Genomic DNA, 21561 nt, shown 5'->3' with positions numbered 1-21561 from the left:
GTACAGTACACAGTGAATCGAAATAATGTTCCCCAGGACGAGGTGCTACAGTATATAAAACAACACAGATCTACTGTACATGAGGCTACACATAACTAAATTAGACTTCAACAAAACACACCATAAAGTGCACTTGCACACCATTTTGGATCCAGATTATCCACTGCATGACGTCAAGTTCATAAGACCACATGACAGGAACGTTGGTACCAGTTGAACTGGTTTAAGTATTTCATAATCCGCTGATCTTATGGGACTTTTACAGGCAACAATCTTTAGAGTTTAGACTGAATGTTGCAGATAAATTCTGGGTTAGCCACAATTCTGTGGGTGGAAATGCCTAGTTTATGAGAGAGGTCAGAGGAAAATCTTCGGGTTGAATTCCCGGCCATCTTCAATCCCCCCTCTTTGTGCATGGAGTTTGCTTGTTCACATGTTCGTGTTTGGTAGGTTTCTTCTGGGTACTATGGTTACCATCCACGTCCAAAGATATACAGATTAAGGTAATTGGCGGTCCCAAATTGCCCATAGTGTGTGAATAAATGTGTGTACGTATGTATGTTTGTGCGGCCTGCAATGGATAGGCTCCAGGCCCTTTCTGACCCTGTATACATGATAAAGTAGTATAGATGATGAGTGAGTGCTGTTTGATGTTGATGTTCTTGATCTTTACCTACATGATTTTTGCATTGTGCTGTTGCCACATGGATGGCTGATCATATATCACATCCAACAAAAGGAGCTTCACCTGGACTATCTATCTGTTTGAAGCACAAGTTTCCCTGTATGTTGGAGGGGTTTAAAAACCTTCCTTTAAATGTTCATTATAAATGTCAAGAATAAAATTTAGGTGGTGTAGTGGTTAGCACTGTCGCCTTGCACCTCCAGGGTACGGGTTCGATTCCTGGTCAGGCTTGATTCCTGTGTCTGTGTGCATGGAGTTTGCATGTTCTCCGCTCACACAGTCCGAAGACCTGCAGATTAGGCTAACTGGCGTTCCAAAATTGCCTGTAGTGTGTGTGCCCTGCGATGGATTAGCACCCTGTCCAGGGTGTTACCCCCCTTGTGCTCTAAGCCTCCTGGGATAGGCTCCAGACCCCCCCTGCGATCCTGAATACAGGATAAAGTGGTATAGACTGTAAGTGAGTGAGTGAGAAAAATAAGATTCATACGCAGTAAATAACACTGAAGTATTGTTTTAGGCAAAGGAAATAAAGATGCTGTCAGGCAGGGCTGGACAATTAATTAAAACTGACAATCAGAAATTGAAATCTTGCCCTTTATTTATTGTGTTATTACCCGTAACAGTAGTATGCAACATGGAATAGAACGATTTATTATTAAAATAGACACCAACTTTAATAGTTGAGCATATTCACTGTACAAAATGTGCCCGTGAATAGTACGTTTCAGCACTGTGGCCTCGTGCCTTCAAGGTCGAGGGTTCGATTCGGATCTGTGTACATTTTCTCCCCATGCATAGATATGTGTGTGCCCACCCTGTGATAGATTGGCAAGCTGTTAGGGGTGTACCCCACCTTGCACCCAAAGCCTCCTGTCTGACCCTACATATGATAAGCAGTGTAGATTATGAGCAATGTCACAGTCTATAGACTCTGACCAGAATATCTTCCCAGTCGGGTTCGTAACTTGAATTCCCAGACGACTACAAAAACCAAGGAGTAAACTTAAAAAAAAAAAAAAAAACCTGAAAGTGAACTTGAACTAGAAGTCAAGTTAAATACATAAAATATTTATTTGTACAAAAGGTTTACATTGGTAAGAAAATGCTACATACGAATACACAGAGGGCAGATAAATACAAAAAAGTGATGGAGTTCCAAAGACATACAAAAAATTCATAAGGCTTTTGGTGTTCACAATCACATATACAGTGTACTATTTAGCTGTGTATATTTACACTGAATAACTGAACATTAATTAATTCATTAATTGCATAAATGCCTGGTTCAGCAGGACTGCTGATAATTTATACACATATTACAAGAGTCCTAAGTATAGAGACACCTTTCAGGTGACACCTAGCAACTACATTTTAAAGGGGAAACTCTTACTATTAATCTACATTTTTTTTATCTAAAAATACACTGTGTTTCTGGAATCATTTTAGGGAAATTGATCTAAATTGCACCTAAAATTTGGATACCTAAGAACTACTAGTGCAGGAAACAAGTATCTTGTTCAGGTTTGTAAGGCATGAACCACTTTCCTTGAACACGTACAATTCAGTACGAAATGTGTGGCTTAAGCATGCCACTGGTAAGTGAAGGAAGCCGCCTTTAAGGCAAATGAGATCATGCCAGCTGATCGATACCAAGTTTAATTATAATGCCATTATCGGATGAAGTCATCTATTAACTTCACATCCAGCTGTCTGTGAAGTTGTTTATGTTAATTTCAGTGTTATTAATTATTATTATTAAAAATTGAATTTAACTGGGCAAACAAGATGGTTTACTAAAACGAGTGAACAGACTGTTGAATGCACATCCATGATTTCGGATCTTTCAAAAGACAAACGCTTTTAAAACACTGATATGGACATGATCTGTGATTGACGTGAAAATCTCGCCGTAAGCAATCGAAGGACAAACGTGAACAACAAAAGTGTAAATGATATGAAGTTAAGTGCTGATGCGGCTGCTTTGTGCAACATTTCAAAATTAGAGCGCGACATTTGTTAAATAAGTGAAAGGTCTAAGTGCAAGCAAGTATATACTGCAAAATGACCCTGACACAGAGCCAATTAGCTTAAAGAAGAATGACAAGGACAGTAAGAACAAAATACATGACCACACTGTCAGACCTCTAGTAATTACTGTGTATCAAGAGCACCACGTCATAAAAATATCATATATTACCAAAAATCCAGTCATGCTTGCAAACAGCCTGAGTCTGATGGTTATAAAATGGCAGCAGTGTGTTTCTGTGGCAAGCCGTCATATTTTTGGTTTGAGGCCCCTCCTCTTTTTTTTTCTTTTCTTTTTTTTTTTCCTTCGACCTTGTGATACAGTTTTTGGAATGTTTCAGCAAATTATAATAGCGGTTATATTGTCGTCATAACCACGCCCGATCAGAAGTGGAGTAACTATGATCTGCGTCGTTGTGTGTTAAGCCCAGGCCATCAGAGTCCAAAGTCCACACCATGCTTTCGACATCAATCTCCACATCCTCTGCAATAAGAGAACAGATAGAACATTTTTATAAATACAAATTTCTGATTCACCATAACAACACTAAACTCATATGTTGTTCATTACCAGAATGGACAGTTACATTTATATGTAATTACCACTTAGTAGTTAAAAGTCATTCAAAATAGAAATAAAAAAATAAAAACAGTAAAATATATGCGCAATATATTCAACAAAAAACTTAAAGACAAATTACCACCCTATAAAAAAGTGTATATATAAATTAGAGATGGAAAAATCACCAGTTACCACCCGATACCATTTTATCACAACTCCCAAATTGTGATTCTATAAATATCATGATTTTGTAAATATACAGACTCTATATTAGATTTTTTCCTGATTAAAAAAAAAAACTTTTACAGTTTTTAAAATAAAAAAAGTTAATGATTAATAAATTGAGCAACTTCTCCTAACATTAGTTCTCACTTAAAACCCAAGCACAGCATTTAAACAACACAAAACAACTACAAATACAAGAGTTTAACATTTTACTTAACATTACGCTAAGCAAAAAGCTACATTTTACTCAGGAACATGTGTCCGTCATCTGCCATAATTATTGTTTCCAAACAATGATTTACTCCTACTACATGGGATAAAAAACTTTAAATAGTTCAGAGTGTAGGATTATAAAGAAGGAGACGTTTTACCTCTTCAAAACTCAACTTGACATTGAGTGCGGATTGAGTGCCTGAACACGCGGATATGTGTGGCTTCTAATGCAGTTTCGCAGGGTTTTGAAATATAATTTGGTATAAGCGTGTATAATGAGTGGGTGCGAGACTAATTTGATCACAGAGTTTGGAGAAAAAGGGCAATTGGAGGCATAATTTTTTTATAATGTAATGGTGCCATAACATGCGGTTTTGTTGCGCCACTGTGCTTCTGTGCTTGGTACAGAATCGTTTATATCTATATGAGGCTGAAAACCAACCAATTTGGGTTAGCTGCCGATCGACTGGTTCATCTCTATTGCAAATATTAAAAATATTTAAAAAAGAATAATTTTAAGTACTTGGGTATATTTTAGCTGCTGCAGAACTGCAATTTTCTCTCAGGATTAATAAAGATTTTATATTATCTTATATAAACAACTTCATGGTTCACCACTGCTGCCATTATATGTTTTGCCTAGGCCATCCACCTTTTTAGCCCCCCCATTTCTGATAAATATGTATAAAAGGAGACACAAACAGTTAGCTGTGTATTGATTTGAGGGAGCGTTCTGCAAAATGGAAAGGAGCGATAAAATTATATTAAAATTTATTTATATATGTGCCTTAGTTTTTTTGATACTTAAAGTCATTTGAAATACTTTTTTTTTAGTTTTTGCATCTGAGAAAAGGCTTTAAAATAAGAATGTACTGTAGGAGTGCACTGTAATGCTCTTAATTCATCCCAGTCAACTTTAAGCTATTCCTTGTATTCTGAATAATGACAATGTTTAATGTTTATTTTTGATAAAATGCTGTATGCATTTAAAAAATAAAAGTAGATTTTTCTGAAAAGAAAACCAATCCATTTTTGCTTCTCTTATATATTTTACATTGCTGTTTAATTAAGCCAAAGTAAATTTTATCTGATTACTCAAATAATCTGTTAGATTTTTGGTAGAATACTCGATTACTAAAATATTTGATAGCTACAGCCCTATTACAGACTTCACATCACAACTGGACAATTACCTCGGTCTGAATCGGATCTTTCAGAGGACACTGCTGAGCCCAGGCTGTCGTTGCGCATCCTCTCTGTGCCGCCCTGCAGCTGCTGCAGACGCATACGCAACTCCTGCTGCTCCCAGCGCAGCCGGTCCTTCAGAAGCTCAGCCCTCTGATTCTGCTCCTGCAGTTTCTGTAAACAAACCACCAGCAGACTGAGACAACAAGCTAGGTGTGAGCTAGTAACACTCCAACAACACACATCCTGCAGTCTATTTATCCTTTGCAGATACAAGACTACCATGATATCGTCACAACAGTGAACGGCAGATGTACCTCTAATGGACGATAGGCTATTAGGTATATTTTGTCGATAATTACATCTGTGGTGCATTTTAAAATAGCATAAAATGTAAAGCTAGTGCACTATGTAAGGTATACAATCCTTTGTTCCGCACACTAAGTAGCGGTTAGAGAGGGATTTGGGATTCAACCTTGGGTTAAAAGCTAGTTAGCCATAAAACACAACACGGACCGGTTCAGAAGCAAGTCAGAACCACATGGAAGCAATTACTAAATTATTTTATTTTATTAAGGGTCAAAGCAGTTTAATAGAATGACATGAATTATGGAAATCAGTGTAACGGTTTGAGGAACTATGTGCAACTAATAATTATCAGTTTGCCCCTGATAAGCAAGCCGAGGGTGATGGTGGCAAGGAAATACTCCCTGAGATGGAGAAACTCCAGCTCAACCAGTGTCCCTCTTAAAGTTTGCCAGAAATTCCTGTTGTTGTTTTTTTGGCCTACATGTTTATATCTGTAACGCTATAGCGCAATTTCGAAAAGGAAACACAGTTACACACAATTGTCAGCAGGTGGCGAAATTCCCTATTCAAATACTATACACACCACAGTGGTTATGTAATGTAGTGCCATTCGGAAATGGAGTAAAGTCAAAGTACAGATATTTACTGTAGGATGTAGTGGAGCAAAAGAAAAAAAAATCTACTAATAAACCAACTCAAATAATGTATAGATATGCAAAACACAGTAACAGTCAAAAGTCCTTCTTGTCTTAGAATAACAATTGACGATCTTGAAATCCCCAGTATTGTTTTAGATGTAAAAGAAATCACTAAATCCAAAGGTTTATCCAAACTTTGACTGGTACTTTATATACTCGAGTATATAAGTAATGAAGGGCGTTTTCTCACTGGGGTCCGGGAACAGTGGTTTCTGAGCACACTTGGCCCCGGGACCAGTTGATTTTTGTCTGTGAGCATGCAATCGTTCCAAGCTCGGGAACGAATCCCTGGACCGATTGTGGAGGTGGTCTCGAGAACGATTCATGAGTTCCTGAGCACGGAAGGCGGACATAAGTACGCGCTTGTGCTCAAAAGAGGAAGTGCCGTAGTTACTGTTTGACTCTGTACACAAACAAACATGGCTGCCAAAGAATCTCTGAAGTAATGCCAAGATACTCTGTTTGCTAGAAATTTAGACAGACGAAAACATCCAAAGACAATCGGACACTATACACAAAAAACACCCTGATATTTATGGAAGTATGTGTAGGTATTTAGACGTGCACGCGTGCAGCAGCAGTAAGCTAGGCTGTGCAGAGTTGAACAAACTGCAGCTTGAGCAAGATACTGAAGTGAGGAAAAGATAAATAATAAGTGAAGCCTGGTCCAGCAGAGAGCCTGCGAGTGAGTGGTAAGTTAATATTAAATACTAACGTTATTACTGCTGTTAAAGAGAGTCTCGTATTATCACGGCATCTCCTGGTAATTGTCTGCGGATCTTGTGGTGACATTTTAAATGCATATAATAAGATAAACAGGATTATCCTTTCACATTAGCTCACAACAAAGTTAACTCCTCATGTCTGCTTACTTTAAGGCCCTCAAAAAATTCCCTGTCCAAAACAGTAGAATGTAATGAACTTAAATGCTGGGCTTATGTAGCTATTAGAGTTACAGCTACTTACTCATTTTATGTATAACCTTTATGTATATATTCCAGCACATCTCAGAAACACTTATGAAAATTGAGATGCTGATGATCCACATAAGCTCTACACACAATTTCAGGTTATCTGTGATTGCTGTGAAAACATTTGGATGTTGGAAGAATTAAATTTGTACAAGCTGTTATAGTTTCAACCTTCAGCTAATTTCTTGCAGACAGGTACTGGAGGAAACACAGACTGAGACCTCTGACAGTGGCACAAGACCAGCTAACAACAGAAGAAAGAGGAAAAAAACTGATGTGCAAGAGCTGGAGACTCTTGTTGCCTGGATGAAATCTTAAATTTTAATAATGTATATAATTTTTTTTAAATAATATATAAACTATTTATTTCAGTAACACACCCTTTTGCTAATGCAAGTACAAGTAATATGGAAATTCTGATACATTTTAATGTATACATTTTTCATCGCTACTTTTCTGTTACAAGACTTGCTTGAATTATATTTTACTTGAATCATTTTTAAGAAAACATTTTGCACTCTAACCAGTATTTTGTCTCTATTCCAAATCACCCACACATCTTAGATTTTATAGTATACATTTATTTTCAAAAAATCCAGTATAAACACACTGCACACAAAACATTAATGCATGGTGAGATTTCAGGTTCAATAGTTTTAGCACATCAGCTAAGTTTGAAAAGCTACACTCAACAAGGTAAGGCAAAAAAAAAAAAAAAAAAGCACTCTTTATTTTGTCACAAAAAAAAAAAAAAAAAAAAAAACCACACCCACACGGAGCATTAACAGGTGTAACAGTTTATGACTCGCGGTTTCTTCTTCTTTCTCATTTTGGACAGCAGAGAAACAAACTACCTCTCTACCGTCACCCACTGTTTCCTGTTCTGTAAATACGCATGTGTGCCAGGGATCGGAACCGATGTTACAATGTGCACGCAGACCTGCGGGATGGGGGGATTACGGAGGGTGTGAAATCGTGCTTGGGAACGGAACGGAACAATCATTCCCAGTAAACCTAAAGTTAACTTTCTTCTTCCACCTCTGGTTATACAGAGTGCTTATTTGAGTTACTATATCTCGCCAGAGAAGTTGAACCAAGCTAGCCATTTCCCTCTGACCTGTATTTTCAGTGTTTTTCCCCCCCGCTCATAGACCTCTTGCTTACTCAGCGTTTTTACTTTTCACACAATTCTGTGTACAACTTTAGAGACTGTTATGTGTGAAAATCCCAGAAGACCAGCAGATTCTAAAATACACAAACCAGCCTGTCTGAAGTATCAAAATCGCAAGAATAAAATCTGATAATGTTAAGATTGGCTTTCTCTTGAATTAATCTCTCTACCTACTTGAATTTGCATTGTACTGCTGCCACAACACGACAAGTCATCCCTCTATCACACACTTTTTTTCTCATTCACATTTTCAGAAAAACAGAATGCTTGACACACACACATCTAAAAAGTCAAGATGACAAAATCTGTAAAGTTTAGTGGTGCTTTCTCACCTTTATGTGCATCTGTGCCCGTCTAAGCAAGTTCAAGGTGGTGTTCCTTGTGGAGTCTGAGGACAGTGGGACCTGCTGCTTTAGCTGCTCCAAACAGTGCCGCAACTGAGCTCGTCTGCACATAAAAATTATAAATGTACATTTTTCCTCCTCATCCAGTTATAGCTTGGTGTACATACTAAATCAGAAGTTAAAAATATAGATGTGATCATACCTGTGCTTTTCCAGTTCATTGTGAACTGATCTGGTAAAGAGAGAGAGGGAGAGAGAAAAGAACATTTAACCTAACATAAGTAAGACTAATATATCTAAGTCTAATAGTTTAAGTTTAATAAAGTTTAATAGTTTTAAATAAAAAATACATTTGTGCATAATAAATGAGCGTGAGAAACCCACTGTCTGTCTAGTTTCAGATTAACTAACAATTGGAGGCAAACTGCATCATGACTGTTTTTAGGGGTTGGGCATTCCCTGTAGGACTGGTTATTTTGGTTGTGAGGGCATATGGTGCTCTTACCACCATACTCCAGGTTTGATTCCCAGTTAGGGAACCAAGCCCAGCCTCTGAAGGTTCGACACACCTGTATTAATAGGGAGGGTTGCATTGGAATTAGCACCCAGTATAACAATAGAAACAAAAACATAAAAAAAAAAAAAATGTGCCAAAGCAAATAGCAAATGCCTACACAGTGATCTGCTGTAGTAACCACTATGAGAAGCAGCCCCATAGGAAGAACATCAGCATCATACTGTAATACATAATAGTTAGCATCATGCTAAACTGAAGTCATTTCTTTTCCACTCCTTCACTATATAAAAATCCAACCTGGGCTGGCCAAGTACGAGTTACAAATCTCAACCCAAACTGCTAGACAGCTTTACCAACTAGGAAGTTATAACTGCTGCAGTGGTATTTTAGATCATGAAAGACAATCTTCCTATTTGTTCAGTTGAGACAGAAGGTTTATTGAGTTCACAGCAGAAATAGTAACAGGACCATCAACAGTAGCAAATAGTGCAAATGTATAAAAATATCCATTAAATATGGCTTATTTATTTAAAAAAAAAAAAAAAAAAACCCACTATGCTATAGATAGTGCTGTTTGCTATAGATAGTGCTGTTACTATTCTTAAATAACTTGCCACCTATGGCCAAGATACCTAGACTTATTTTTTTGTGCCTTTTTACATTCCTTATGTGTTGATGAAATTTATGGGCAGACTGTGAATTGAAAACCAATGCACAAGTTGAAATGTGATTTTTTTTTTGCACTATTACATCCTGACTGTTTACTGATCATTAATTAAAGATCTTATACTAACCTTACTGATCTTTTATATTCTTTAAAGCAATTTGTTGAGTTGTTAACAGCAGAAATCCTGAAACTATTTGCCCCGAGGGCTGGAAAAGATGGTCTACCAGTTTGACCAGTCAGTATTTTGGCATCAGGTAGCTGGTTGGACCAGGCTGAATATTTCAGCAGGGTTATTAGCTGTTAGGCTCTGGCAAATATAATAACTGACACAAAAACAGTACTAGGTGAATCGACTGCAATCAGACCATATGGAACATCTATGTGCATTTTCTTCAATTTTACCTTTTTCCATAATAAAGTTCTGTCTATTCAATTATTAATTTATTACTAAATGGCTATGATTGGATGAATATTAAATGTTTATTGCAACACCGACCAATAAATATCTAATAGGTTGTACAGTATGAGTACTTCCCTGACTATGTAAAATCATATATTTAAGGTACCATATTATCTTTAGTACAAATGTTGTTATACATGTTTATTATGTCTCCAAATGAACCTTAATAATTAATAAATAAATACCACTACAAAAAATATCTGCATGTCTGTAAAGAAAGCAATGTGTGACATGACAGACCAGTTTTCAGATGGAAACAAACAAACTAACATCCTAATTTAGGCTCCTGGGTTTTGCATGAAAATAGAAAGGTGCAAGTGTCACAAAGTTTCCAGAAGAACTCTGGCAAATTCTCAAGCATGCTCAGTAAATCCTCCCAGATGTTTTGTGAATGATTCTGTACAGAATAATGAGGCCATAATAGACATGTATATCTTTTGTCTTGTACTACAGATTATACAGACTTTTGCACAAAACGTTTTCATTTATCTTCTATACATCTAATCCTGTACAGGTTCACAGGGGCCAGGAGCCTATGTCAGGAGACTTTGAGCACAAAGCGGTGCACACCCAGGACAGGGTGCCCCACACCCACAGTACAGTATGGCCAATTTTGTAACAATCTTCATGTTTTTGGGCTGTGAGAGTAACTGGAGAGAACCCACCAAACCGGGGGGCGAACATATGCATCCTCCACGAACTCATACCTTTAGGCAGGAATCAAACCCTTGACCCTGGTGGTGCAAGGCCACAGTGTTAACCACTACACCACTGTGCTGTCATGTGTGTGTTAATTAGTCTAAATTTTTAACCATGGCTTGCAAAAAACATGTTTACAAATAGCACAGTGTTTGTATAATACATGTTTAAAATCAACAATAAGACTTTATACACGAATGCCCCAAAACGACCTGCTAAAGTACTCTGGAAATCACTGAATAAACAGACTGGAGTACTCTAATACACAAAACAAAAGCAATCTGGGCATGCGCAGTGGCATTCGCCGACCGACTCACTCACCTGCTGTTCCCTGCTGCATTCTTCTTAGTTTTCGCTTTGCTTCGTTTGTCTGTGGTTTTACTGTAGAATGGCAGGACTGAAGCGTAACCATGCTCAGCCTCTGTTAGGAAAATTATTGGAAACAAAACAGGACATTAATAATAAAAAAAAAAAAACTCGGTGGACGCCCACACTAGAACCGAATGATACAAACATCTACCGTTAAGATTAGCTAGCATGCTAAATGGAAATAAATCGACATAATGGACAGAGACAAGTAGAGGATATAACAATATACCAAAACATAATATAAAAGTAGAAATGTTATGGCGTGGTGAATCCAATAACGTGAAGTTTTCATTCATTTGCGCGAAAAAAATAAATAAAGCGAATGCAGAATTTGTGCGCGAGCGCAATTTCGATGTTTTGGCGCCACCGGTTTAATGATCTTAGGCTTTACTTAACGTATACCTGCACAATTAGTGATAGTAAATCGTGATAAAATCAGCTGCTATTGCACTGACGGTTGAATGACGTAAGTAATGTTTAACGGCAGTGTACAGTGAGAACAGTTTTTCAAATTTGCCGCGGTTCGCGCGCCTTTGTGTACAATGGAGGAGCTGAAAAACACCTCGAGTCAAACACAGGGTTTCTACTAATCAACACCTTCTGCATCATTTTAAAACCAGACATAAAAAAATCTACGAATACAATCCTTACAGTCAGACGGAAAAACAGATTAGTTGCACTGTGTAAGAAGCAGAATGGTTGTGCAAAAGCAGTTTGATTGTGTCTCGAGCGAGCGGGGGCTGGTCTGGTGGATCACAAAGAAAAACAAAACATGTTGCAGTACCTCTTTCTCTTCTTTCCAAATATTCAGCAGCTTGCAGAAGAACTTGGATATTGCATGCGTTTACTTCCATCCTGCTGAATTGTGATACGTATAGCTGTAGCACCAAAACGCGGCAACACCCGTGATGTGTGTGTTTTTGTGCAGAGGGAGAGATTTGGCAGCTCGTCGCGAGCTCGGGCTACTCCAGCTGCCACGTCATACGCGTCAGCTTGGCCACGCCTTATCACCGTGCGTGCGTGTGTTACGTAGAGTCGATCCCTAATGTCTCAATACGCACTGGATGCACACACTATTAGTAGTAGGAGTAGATTTTACCAAAAAATATTTCTGTATCTTGCGGATTCCTACGGAGACCTTCTGGTGACGTTGGGGGAAAATATTCTATGTTAACGAGTAGTGTGTTGTGGCCTTAACTTGCTTAGGCGTGGGAAAGACATAGTAAATTGTGGTCACGACTTACTAAGACATGGGAACGAAATACTATGTTGTGGCTATGACTTACTAAGGCGTGGGAACGAAATACTTTGTTGTGAGCACAACTTACTAAGGCATGGGAATGAGATAGTCTGTTGCGGCCCTGCCTTAGTAAGCAGTGGTAATGAGATAGTGTGGTTGCAACTACCTCAGGCATGGGTACAAGATAGTATGTTGTGGCTACGACTTTCTAACTTATGCTGTGTGTCAGTGGGTGTCTATACTAACAATTATATACGAAATCAATTTGCATCTGCCTGTAGATTACAAGAGGATAAATGCTATGAGGATATTAAGTAGTGGCCACATTATATATATTTTTTTCAATCTAATTTCACCAGTGGGGCTTTGTAGATTTTAATTTGTATATTTTGTTCCTCCAAGACAGAAACACTTGATCATTTACAGTATGTCCATTTGTTAAGTCTTTTTGGTCTAAAATACACAGCTGGTTGTCACAAAAGATGTATAATATCCCTTTATTAATTATATAATATTATATATTTAATGCATTATCTTGATTCTAATATGTCAAACATTGTTAATCTTGTATTAACATTGGGTAAATACCATATTCATAGTTGTAAGTTTTGTCAAATATTTAAAGTCCTTAAAATGTATAGGCAATACTAATAGAATGTATAGAAAATTATATACACACCTTTCTAAATACATGCTTTTTAATGTCTCCTTTTTTATTTCTTCTTATGTGTTATCGTGTTATTTGATTTATTCACTGCACAATCTCTGCACAGTTAGACTGTATATTAACCTTGTATCTTATTCGTGATATATTTACATTAGTCTTATGGTTTTCCTGTTGTGTTTTTGAGTTCCCTGTCCTGTCTTGTAAATTCTTGTGCAAAAAAAAATACACCCTTATCATGTAGTAAGCCCTACTTTAAATGCTTCTAATCACCTTTTTTTTTAAAAATGTATTTTAATACAAACACAATTATAACCGTTATAAATTCTCACTTTTTCCTCGCCCTTTTTGTTTTGGGTTGCTAAGGCGGAAGCGGAAGTGACTCCATGGCGTTATTTTTGTTATGTATACCAGCTGATCAACAGCGCGAGCGCTGCGACGCTAGAAATAATACAACAAAAGACGTTCAATTTTGTATTATTCGTTAGTTTTTTTGTTTCTGTCTTTATTCGGGATTGATTTAGCATCTGGTGAAACCCTCTCCAGATGAGAAGGGTGCCGTGCAGGCTGTGTCACAGTAAACTGGCCTGCTGCACTGGCGTTAGGTGTAGCAGCTAATGTTAATTATTAGCAAATAATACGGGAGGGTTAGTGGAAGTAATGGACGCTATAAGGACACCCGGTTGTCTTTAGAATATCAGTAACTTACTTGAGGTTTGTTTTTATGCTAGCACAGAACAGCTCAAGAAAGAGACTGTTTTTAAGTTAGCTAGCAAGAGACAGCCGTCATCTATCACACTACCTGTTGGTGTCCAATGTCAGACAGCGCAGTCATTACCCCGACATACATATAGCTGCCGCGGAATCGCTTGGAAATTAAATAAAATGTGGTTAAAACTGTTTTTCTTGCTCCTTTACTTTTTGGTTTTGTTTGTCCTGGCTCGATTTTTCGAAGCCATTGTGTGGTATGAGACGGGAATCTTTGCCACCCAGCTGGTGGATCCTGTAACACTGAGCTTTAAAAAGCTGAAGACCATCCTCGAGGGGAGAGGACTGGGATACTCCGGCCTGGCAGAGAAGAGGGACGTCAGAGAGCTGGTCGAAAACTCTGGTAACGTTGGTTTTTTTATTTATACACTAATCCCACTATGATCTTATATTGACATCATCTGCAAGTTTCAGTTAGTCAACACTGGTCAAATTTAACCGATTTGTGGTTGCTTAAAATAAAACAATAATAATAAAAAGTGCTTAAATTGTTGCATTGTTTGATTAGAAAGTTAAGGTTTGGAGCACATACTGGGGGGCACACATTAGGGGGCTTTTCAGTGGGTCCTGAACCCACAACCTTTCGATCAAAGCCTTAATCATTCAGCCCCGTTTTTAGAATGTGATGAGTAGGGTGAGTGGTTTTAAGATATTCACACTATGGGGGAAAAAGTTAGATTGGATTTAACTTTATCATCATTGTGTGAAGTACATATACAGAGCCAGGGCAATGCGCTTAGCATCAAACCAGAAGTGCATAAGTGGTCTATGTACAATTAATATCAACGGGGTAAATGAGGGGTTGGTAGTCTTTTAGCTGCTCCCATTGAGAGGTCGCCTCCGCGGACCTTCCAATCCGCAGACAACCTATCACAGACTTTATGCCAAATGCCCTTTCTCGTGCAACCCCTTCCATTTTATCCGGGCATGGGACCGGCACTGCATTCAGTGGCTGGGGTTCGGGCCTAGGGTGAGAATTAAACCAGGGCCTCCCACATGGCAGGCAAGAAATCTTGGGTAGGTGTCCATATGTAAGATAAGATAAGATGTACCTTTATTCGTCCAACAGGTGGGAAATTACTTTGTTAAAGCAGCATAGAAAAATGCTAATAGAAAGTAGGGACAGTACAGTGTATAAATACAAAAGAAAAAGAAAAACATGTCAAACTAATTGCACTAGGTCCAACAAATTTCACTAGGATGTTATTGCGCAGTTGACAAAGAAGCAGTAGGAAATAAGATATGGTATGTATGTTAATATACAGTATAACTGTGCAAAGATTGTGCAGTAAATAAATCAGATAACATGATATGCATATGAACATATAAATGTCTGTATGCTACGGTACATACAGAATAAATATTGGTGTAATATATAGTATTTATATATAATATAATATATACTCGACTTAACTTTAGTAGTGCAATGATAAACAAGTTATTGATGATGCAGATTAGAAGTGGACAATCAGAAGAGATGATGCTTCATTCAAGAAAAATAAGGAGTACAATCCTGTCATTTCCATTTTGTTTTAGAATTTACTTAACATTTTTGCTGATTTATGGACAAATCCATAAAAAAAAAAAACAGAGAATTTAATAAGCAAGTATAAATAAATTAAAGACCCAAATTTTAAATTTTCTTGTTAATACGGTATTACATATACAAGGGGCATTGAAGCTCAGTGGTAGCCAAAGGTTCGAATCCTAGCAAATGCCCGAACCTATCCCGTGGATGCAGGGCATTTATAGTGCCGGTCCTAACCCCAGATTAAAATAAATATAAAATTCAGCCTAATGCTGTTCCAAACCCTTGTTAGTGACCAAAAAATAAAATTTAATACTTGCACAATGATGTGATTTTGTACTGAGAACCTTAATATTTGAATGCCTTGTGGTAAAGGCTAAAGGGCATTAAATGGCCACACTACTAGAACAATAAGAATCTTCAGCGTATAAAAGTGCTATTAGCGTTTTTTTCTATGTTAGAAAGTCGATGACACTTTTCTCAAAGTCTGGCAACTATAAAAAATGTAAAGTTAAAAGGATACACTTACTGTAAGCCAGTTATACTTCTGTAACTTGCTAAGAGTGTAAAAAATAAAGTAAAAAAAAGGGCATGGCTTTTGTGCACACTAAGCATTAAAGGCCACAACAGAATTTGTTTTGGTTTTGAATTTCAAATCGACAATCTTCAGGTAATGAAAATGCTCAGTTTAAATAAAATGGTTGAGAAAACAGGTTAAAAAAAATCCAAATATACAGTGGTGGCCAAAAGTGTTAAGACAGCATATGCCATGTATTTTTTTTTTTGTTGGACAAAACAGGTGATTTCACTAATTAGTTCTAATATTTCTGGCTGATTAACTGATTCAACTGAACGAATAGTGGAAAAACTGGCAATGTTGCAATGGTATTCAGCTTCTGGATCCATGCCCTGGGTGATCTCGAGACCCAAATAGAAAACTGTTGGACATTGGTGAAGAAGGCAGTAACATGTCTTCTGTACATAATATTCGGGAAGCAAGCTAAGCAAGTGACACCTGAATACTCTTTTACAGACATCTTTTTTGACTCTATGCCCAGCTGTATACAGCAGGTTTTGAAGAATGAAGTACTTAATACTAAATATTGATTGTTTTTTAGAAATTCATTGTATACAATGACAAATTCATATTTTCTTGATTGATTTGAGAATATCATTAAAATCTCAAAATTCATGTTTCTCAATATTTTTGACCACCAGTGTTGACCTACAGTAGAGAGAATAATGTTTATTTTTTGAACATGTCACCCTGTATTTACCAGTGTAACTTTAATCTATTTTTTGTTGTGGTTTTCAGGAGAGGTGATGCAAGGGGAGCTTTATTCAGCTTTAAAAAATGAAAAAGAAGAAACAGGGTCAGAATCCAGCACCAGTTTTAGTGGAGAGATGCACTTTTATGAGTTAGTGGAAGACACTAAGGATGGCATCTGGTTGGTCCAGGTAAATATTATTTAGTTTATAAGCATGCTTTGCCTCATACACTCACCTAAAGGATTATTAGGAACACTATACGAATACGGTATTTGACCCCTTTCGCCTTCAGAACTGCCTTAATTCTACGTGGCATTGATTCAAAAAGGTGCTGAAAGCATTCTTTAGAAATGTTGGCCCATATTGATAGGGTAGCATCTTGCAGTTGATGGAGATTTGTGGGATGCACATCCAGGGCACGAAGCTCCCGTTCCACCACATCCCAAAGATGCTCTATTGGGTTGAGATCTGGTGACTGTGGGGGCCATTTTAGTACAGTGACCTTATTGTCATGTTGCATTATCCTGCTGGAAGTAGCCATCAGAGGATGGGTACATGGTGGTCATAAAGGGATGGACATGGTCAGAAACAATGCTCAGGTAGCTCGTGGCATTTAAACGATGCCCAATTGGCACTAAGGGGCCTAAAGTGTGCCAAGAAAACATCCCCCACACCAATACACCACCACCACACAGTGATAACAAGGCATGATGGATCCATGTTCTCTTTCTGTTTATGCCAAATTCTGACTACAGTTTGAATGTCTCAAAAGAAATCGAGACTCATCAGATCAGGCAACATTTTTCCAGTCTTCAACTGTCCAATTTTGGTGAGCTCGTGCAAATTGTAGCCTCTTTTTCCTATTTGTAGTGGAGATGAGTGGTACCCGGTGGGGTCCTCTGCTGTTGTAGCCCATCCGCCTCAAAGTTGTGCGTGTTGTGGCTTCACCAATGCTTTGCTGCATACCTTGGTTGTTGCTCTTCTATCGGCTTGAATCAGTCGGCCCATTCTCCTCTGACCTCTAGCATCAACAAGCCATTTTCGCCCACAGGACTGCCGCATACTGAATGTTTTTCCCTTTTCACACTATTCCTTGTAAACCCTAGAAATGGTTGTGCGTGAAAATCCCAGTAACTGAGCAGATTGTGAAATACTCAGACCAGCCACGCTCAAAATTGCTTAAATCACAGTTCTTTACCATTCTTACATTCAGTTTGGAGTTCAGGAGATTGTCTTGACCAGGACCACACCCCTAAATGCATTGAAGCAACTGCCATGTGATTGGTTGATTAGATAATTGCCTTAATGAGAAATTGAACAGGTGTTCCTAATAATCTTTTAGGTGAGTGTATATTTCCATTATTTTCAACACTTACTTCATCTTTTGAAGTTTAAATAGAAATATGTTTTAACTAAAAGAATAATCATTAAAAAGCAAAAGTAAAATAAAACAAAAGACTTACAGATCAAGTGTGTATTCTGCATACAGAGTGATGTAATGGGATTTTTTCATCCCCTCCCCTAACCTAAACCTGTGCCAAACAGAAACGTATTTTCCTTTTGTGCAGGTAATAGCCCAAGACAGAAATCCACTACTAAGCACCGCCAACTGGGGAGAAATGGTCCAGAAAGTTTCTCGCTTTGGCATTCGCACTGGCACTTTTAACTGCTCAAGTGATTCCAGGTGACTTGATGAAGTTTCTTCCTTTTCCCAGTTGGTCATGTCTAAAATATTATTATGTTAAAATATATGTATTATCTGATTTGTTTTTTGCATCACAGACTAAATTCTTCTTCTTATTATTATTATTATTAATATTTTTTTTTTGTAATACCCTCTCTCCCCATACATTCAGATATTGCCATAAACGTGGCTGGATGAAGTCCACTCTGATCATGTCTGTTCCCCAGACTTACGCCTCAAAAGGAAAGGTCATACTGAAAGAGTATAATGGAAGGCGCATTGAAACAGAACACATCTTCAAATGGATGACTGCACATGTTGCCTCCCGCATCAAGACCATCCGATTCTCACAACAGTTAATGGATGACTGGTACCAGAGAGAAAAGCAGCCGGTGAAGATGTTCTTGTTTGCTAAACTTGTCCAGCCCCCTGCCTTCTTCTCAGCTCTCAGCATCAAATTCACAGGGCGCATAGAGTTCATCTTTGTCGATGTTCGCAACTGGGACAACACCACTTGCTTGGAGGAGATCGGGGTGCGACAGATGCCTTCGTATATTCTCAAAACACCAGAGGGTATCTACAGATACGGCAACAGCACCGGGGAATACATTTCTTTACATGCCATGGACACATTCCTACGCTCTGTTCAACCAGAGGTCAATGATCTATTTGTTCTCAGCTTGGTCATGGTCAACCTGATGGCCTGGATGGACCTTTTCATAACGCAGGGAGCCACGATTAAGCGCTTTGTGGTTCTGATCAGCACATTAGGAACCTATAACTCTTTACTTATCATTTCTTGGCTTCCCATTCTTGGATTCCTTCAGCTACCATATTTGGATAACTTCTATGAGTACAGTCTTAAACTGCTGCGCTACGCAGACACCACCACTCTTGCCTCTTGGGTCAGGACAGATTGGACCTTCTATTCTTCACATCCAGCACTTTTCCTGAGCACATACCTGGCCCACGGGCTCCTCATAGACTACTTTGAAAAGAAGAGGAGATGTGGCAACGAAGACCAAAATGCAAACAACCTGGAGTGGCTGTCCAGCCTTTGGGATTGGTACACCAGTTATTTGGTACATCCTATTGCTTCCTTTCAGAATGAGTCAGACTGGGATGATGATCCAAATTTCCTTTTAGAACGGTTGGCCTTCCCTGACCTCTGGCTTCGCCCACTTGTTCCCATCGACTACATCAAAAATCTGCCAACCTGGAGGTTCAGGTGCACACAGCCAGACATGACCACCAGAAAGCACCAAGATGATCCAACGAACAAGACAGTGCATTTATCATTCACTGAACCAGGTAGTGAGCAGCAAAGACAAGACTACAGCTCGGAGAAGGCTCAAACCGATGAAAGCAGTTCACCCGGAATGAGGTCCCATCAGTCCTTGTATTCTGAAGAGGAACAGGATACAGATTGGTCCCAGTGGCCTTGTGGCATGCTTCATTGCACAGAATGTGTTGTTTGTTTGGAAAACTTTGAAACGGAATGCCTTGTCATGGGACTGCCATGTGGCCATGTGTTTCACCAGCAGTGCATCGTAGTCTGGCTGGCAGGTGGGCAGCATTGCTGTCCAGTGTGTCGGTGGCCATCCTATAAGAAGAGACCAGCCAGACAACCCTATGCAGAGTTTCCACCTGAACCAGAATAGAATATTCCATAAAAAAAACCTGATTCCAGTACATGACTTATGAATACTTGATGTGCCCGTTATTAGTCTCTAGGCCTGTAAATCCATGTTATTGAGTCCTATTTTTATTATTGGTGGTATTAACCTTCATACACATTAGTGTGTGTGTGTGCTTTTTTTTCACATTTAAGCATGGACTAAATATTAATTAGAAACGTTGAACTAACCCCTTTAGTCCATGATTAATGCTTGATCCATACCAAAACCAATGGCCTAGTGGGGACCCGAATCTTGCTATCATGATTTAAATATATATTTAGATAGATTTTTATAATTGGCAACGTGATGCACTTTTGTTGTAACAGAGAAGGTAATGGCACAATTGCTTGGAAGGAACGTTTCTTTCTTAGCTTATATGAAGTTTAGTAATGATGAAAGTAGAAATTCCTTTTATGTATGTTTTCATTGTGTTTTCAGATCATGAATGGAATGGAATACAATGTAAAATTAAATTTCAGACCTTGTGTAAAGCATTACACATCAACTACAGCCCTAGTCACCTCAGCTGATTATTAGTAATTTTATCCTTAGACCATTCTCACAGTTATGACCAGTGTGTAACTTGGTAGTTTTATTGGGGATTCTTCTAGAGTAAAGGTGATTTATTTAGTTAGTTGCTGTGAGATTAATAGACTGGGAGAGGACATGGATGAAAGCAAGTAAAAAAAAAAATCCTGACACATCAGGCAAAGTTGGTAGTGTTGAGAACACTGAGTTCTTTGATTATCATGGATGGAGACATAAAAGACCTTAAGCTGAAATTAAAATGTGGTATCCCAGAGTCTCATGCCAAAGCATGTTACTGTAGGTAGTTTCTTTTGTGTCTCTAAGGGGAAAAATGCCCACAGATATGTCGTTGATTGTAACTGTTAACTGATTGTTTAGATGTGCTTAAATTTATATTATGGGCACCTCAAAGTCAGATTGAGTTTTCAAGACTTCATTTAAGTCTTCTTAAAACTAGGTCCATACAACAAAACGCACTAAATGTAATATTTTGTTGTCAAATAAGTTAAAATACTACTGCCCAATTTCAAGGTAATTTTTTTGAAAGACAGAAGTGACCCTTCCAAATAGCCCAATGGTCATGATAAAGGTTAGCCTGTCTGTATCCACCTGATATTACGTAAAACATTTCAAAGACCCCAAAACTTAACCTTGGCCAGTGTTTTTTTCCTTTAAAATGTGTATAAATGACTGCATAATGTCAATAAAGCTTGACAAATTTATCCAATCTAAAATATTTTGTCTAGAAAAACTGATAATTCCAGTAAACCGGTTTCAATTCATAAACCTCTTGATGCACTAATCTCATATTTAACACTTACAGGAGAAAAACAGTTATACAGGCTTAAAAAACTTGCTTGCATATAAGGTGAAATGACTGACTTTGACCTGCCTGCTAGAAACCACTATTCCATCTGTTTTTGTTTAAACAGTGAAGCATGGAACTTGGTTTTTTTCCCAGACCAAAATATATGCATTGTAATATCATTATTAATTACCCTACCCCACTGACTTACTTGAGCTGTTTGTGTGAATTTGAAACAGAAATTGGAGCACTGGTTTATTGTGATGTTCAATCCATTAAAGTTGGCTTTCATGATT

At 38.1% G+C, this 21561-nt stretch overlaps 2 protein-coding genes across 2 annotated transcripts; one reads left to right on the top strand and one right to left on the bottom strand.

Moving 5' to 3' along the window:
* Positions 1 to 1732: 1732 nt before the first annotated feature.
* Positions 1733 to 12091, bottom strand: mxd3 (MAX dimerization protein 3). The gene is made up of 6 exons (XM_053505512.1): positions 11885 to 12091; positions 11053 to 11152; positions 8591 to 8620; positions 8377 to 8491; positions 4904 to 5069; positions 1733 to 3194 (listed from the first exon to the last, which is right to left on the bottom strand). Exons 1-6 carry the CDS (start codon positions 11952 to 11954, stop codon positions 3079 to 3081), a joined length of 597 nt encoding a protein of 198 aa, XP_053361487.1. The 5' UTR covers positions 11955 to 12091; the 3' UTR covers positions 1733 to 3078.
* Positions 12092 to 13045: 954 nt separating this feature from the next.
* On the top strand, positions 13046 to 21561 carry rnf103 (ring finger protein 103). The gene is made up of 4 exons (XM_053505476.1): positions 13046 to 14115; positions 16616 to 16758; positions 18138 to 18253; positions 18426 to 21561. The coding sequence occupies exons 1-4, from the start codon at positions 13890 to 13892 to the stop codon at positions 19912 to 19914; spliced, it is 1974 nt and encodes a 657-aa protein (XP_053361451.1). The 5' UTR covers positions 13046 to 13889; the 3' UTR covers positions 19915 to 21561.

This window comes from Clarias gariepinus, chromosome 10 (genome assembly GCF_024256425.1).
Source record: "Clarias gariepinus isolate MV-2021 ecotype Netherlands chromosome 10, CGAR_prim_01v2, whole genome shotgun sequence".
In the NCBI taxonomy this organism is placed as follows: domain Eukaryota; kingdom Metazoa; phylum Chordata; class Actinopteri; order Siluriformes; family Clariidae; genus Clarias; species Clarias gariepinus.
The sequence above is the reverse complement of the archived record's forward strand: the minus strand, read 5'-3'. Positions and strand labels throughout refer to the sequence as shown.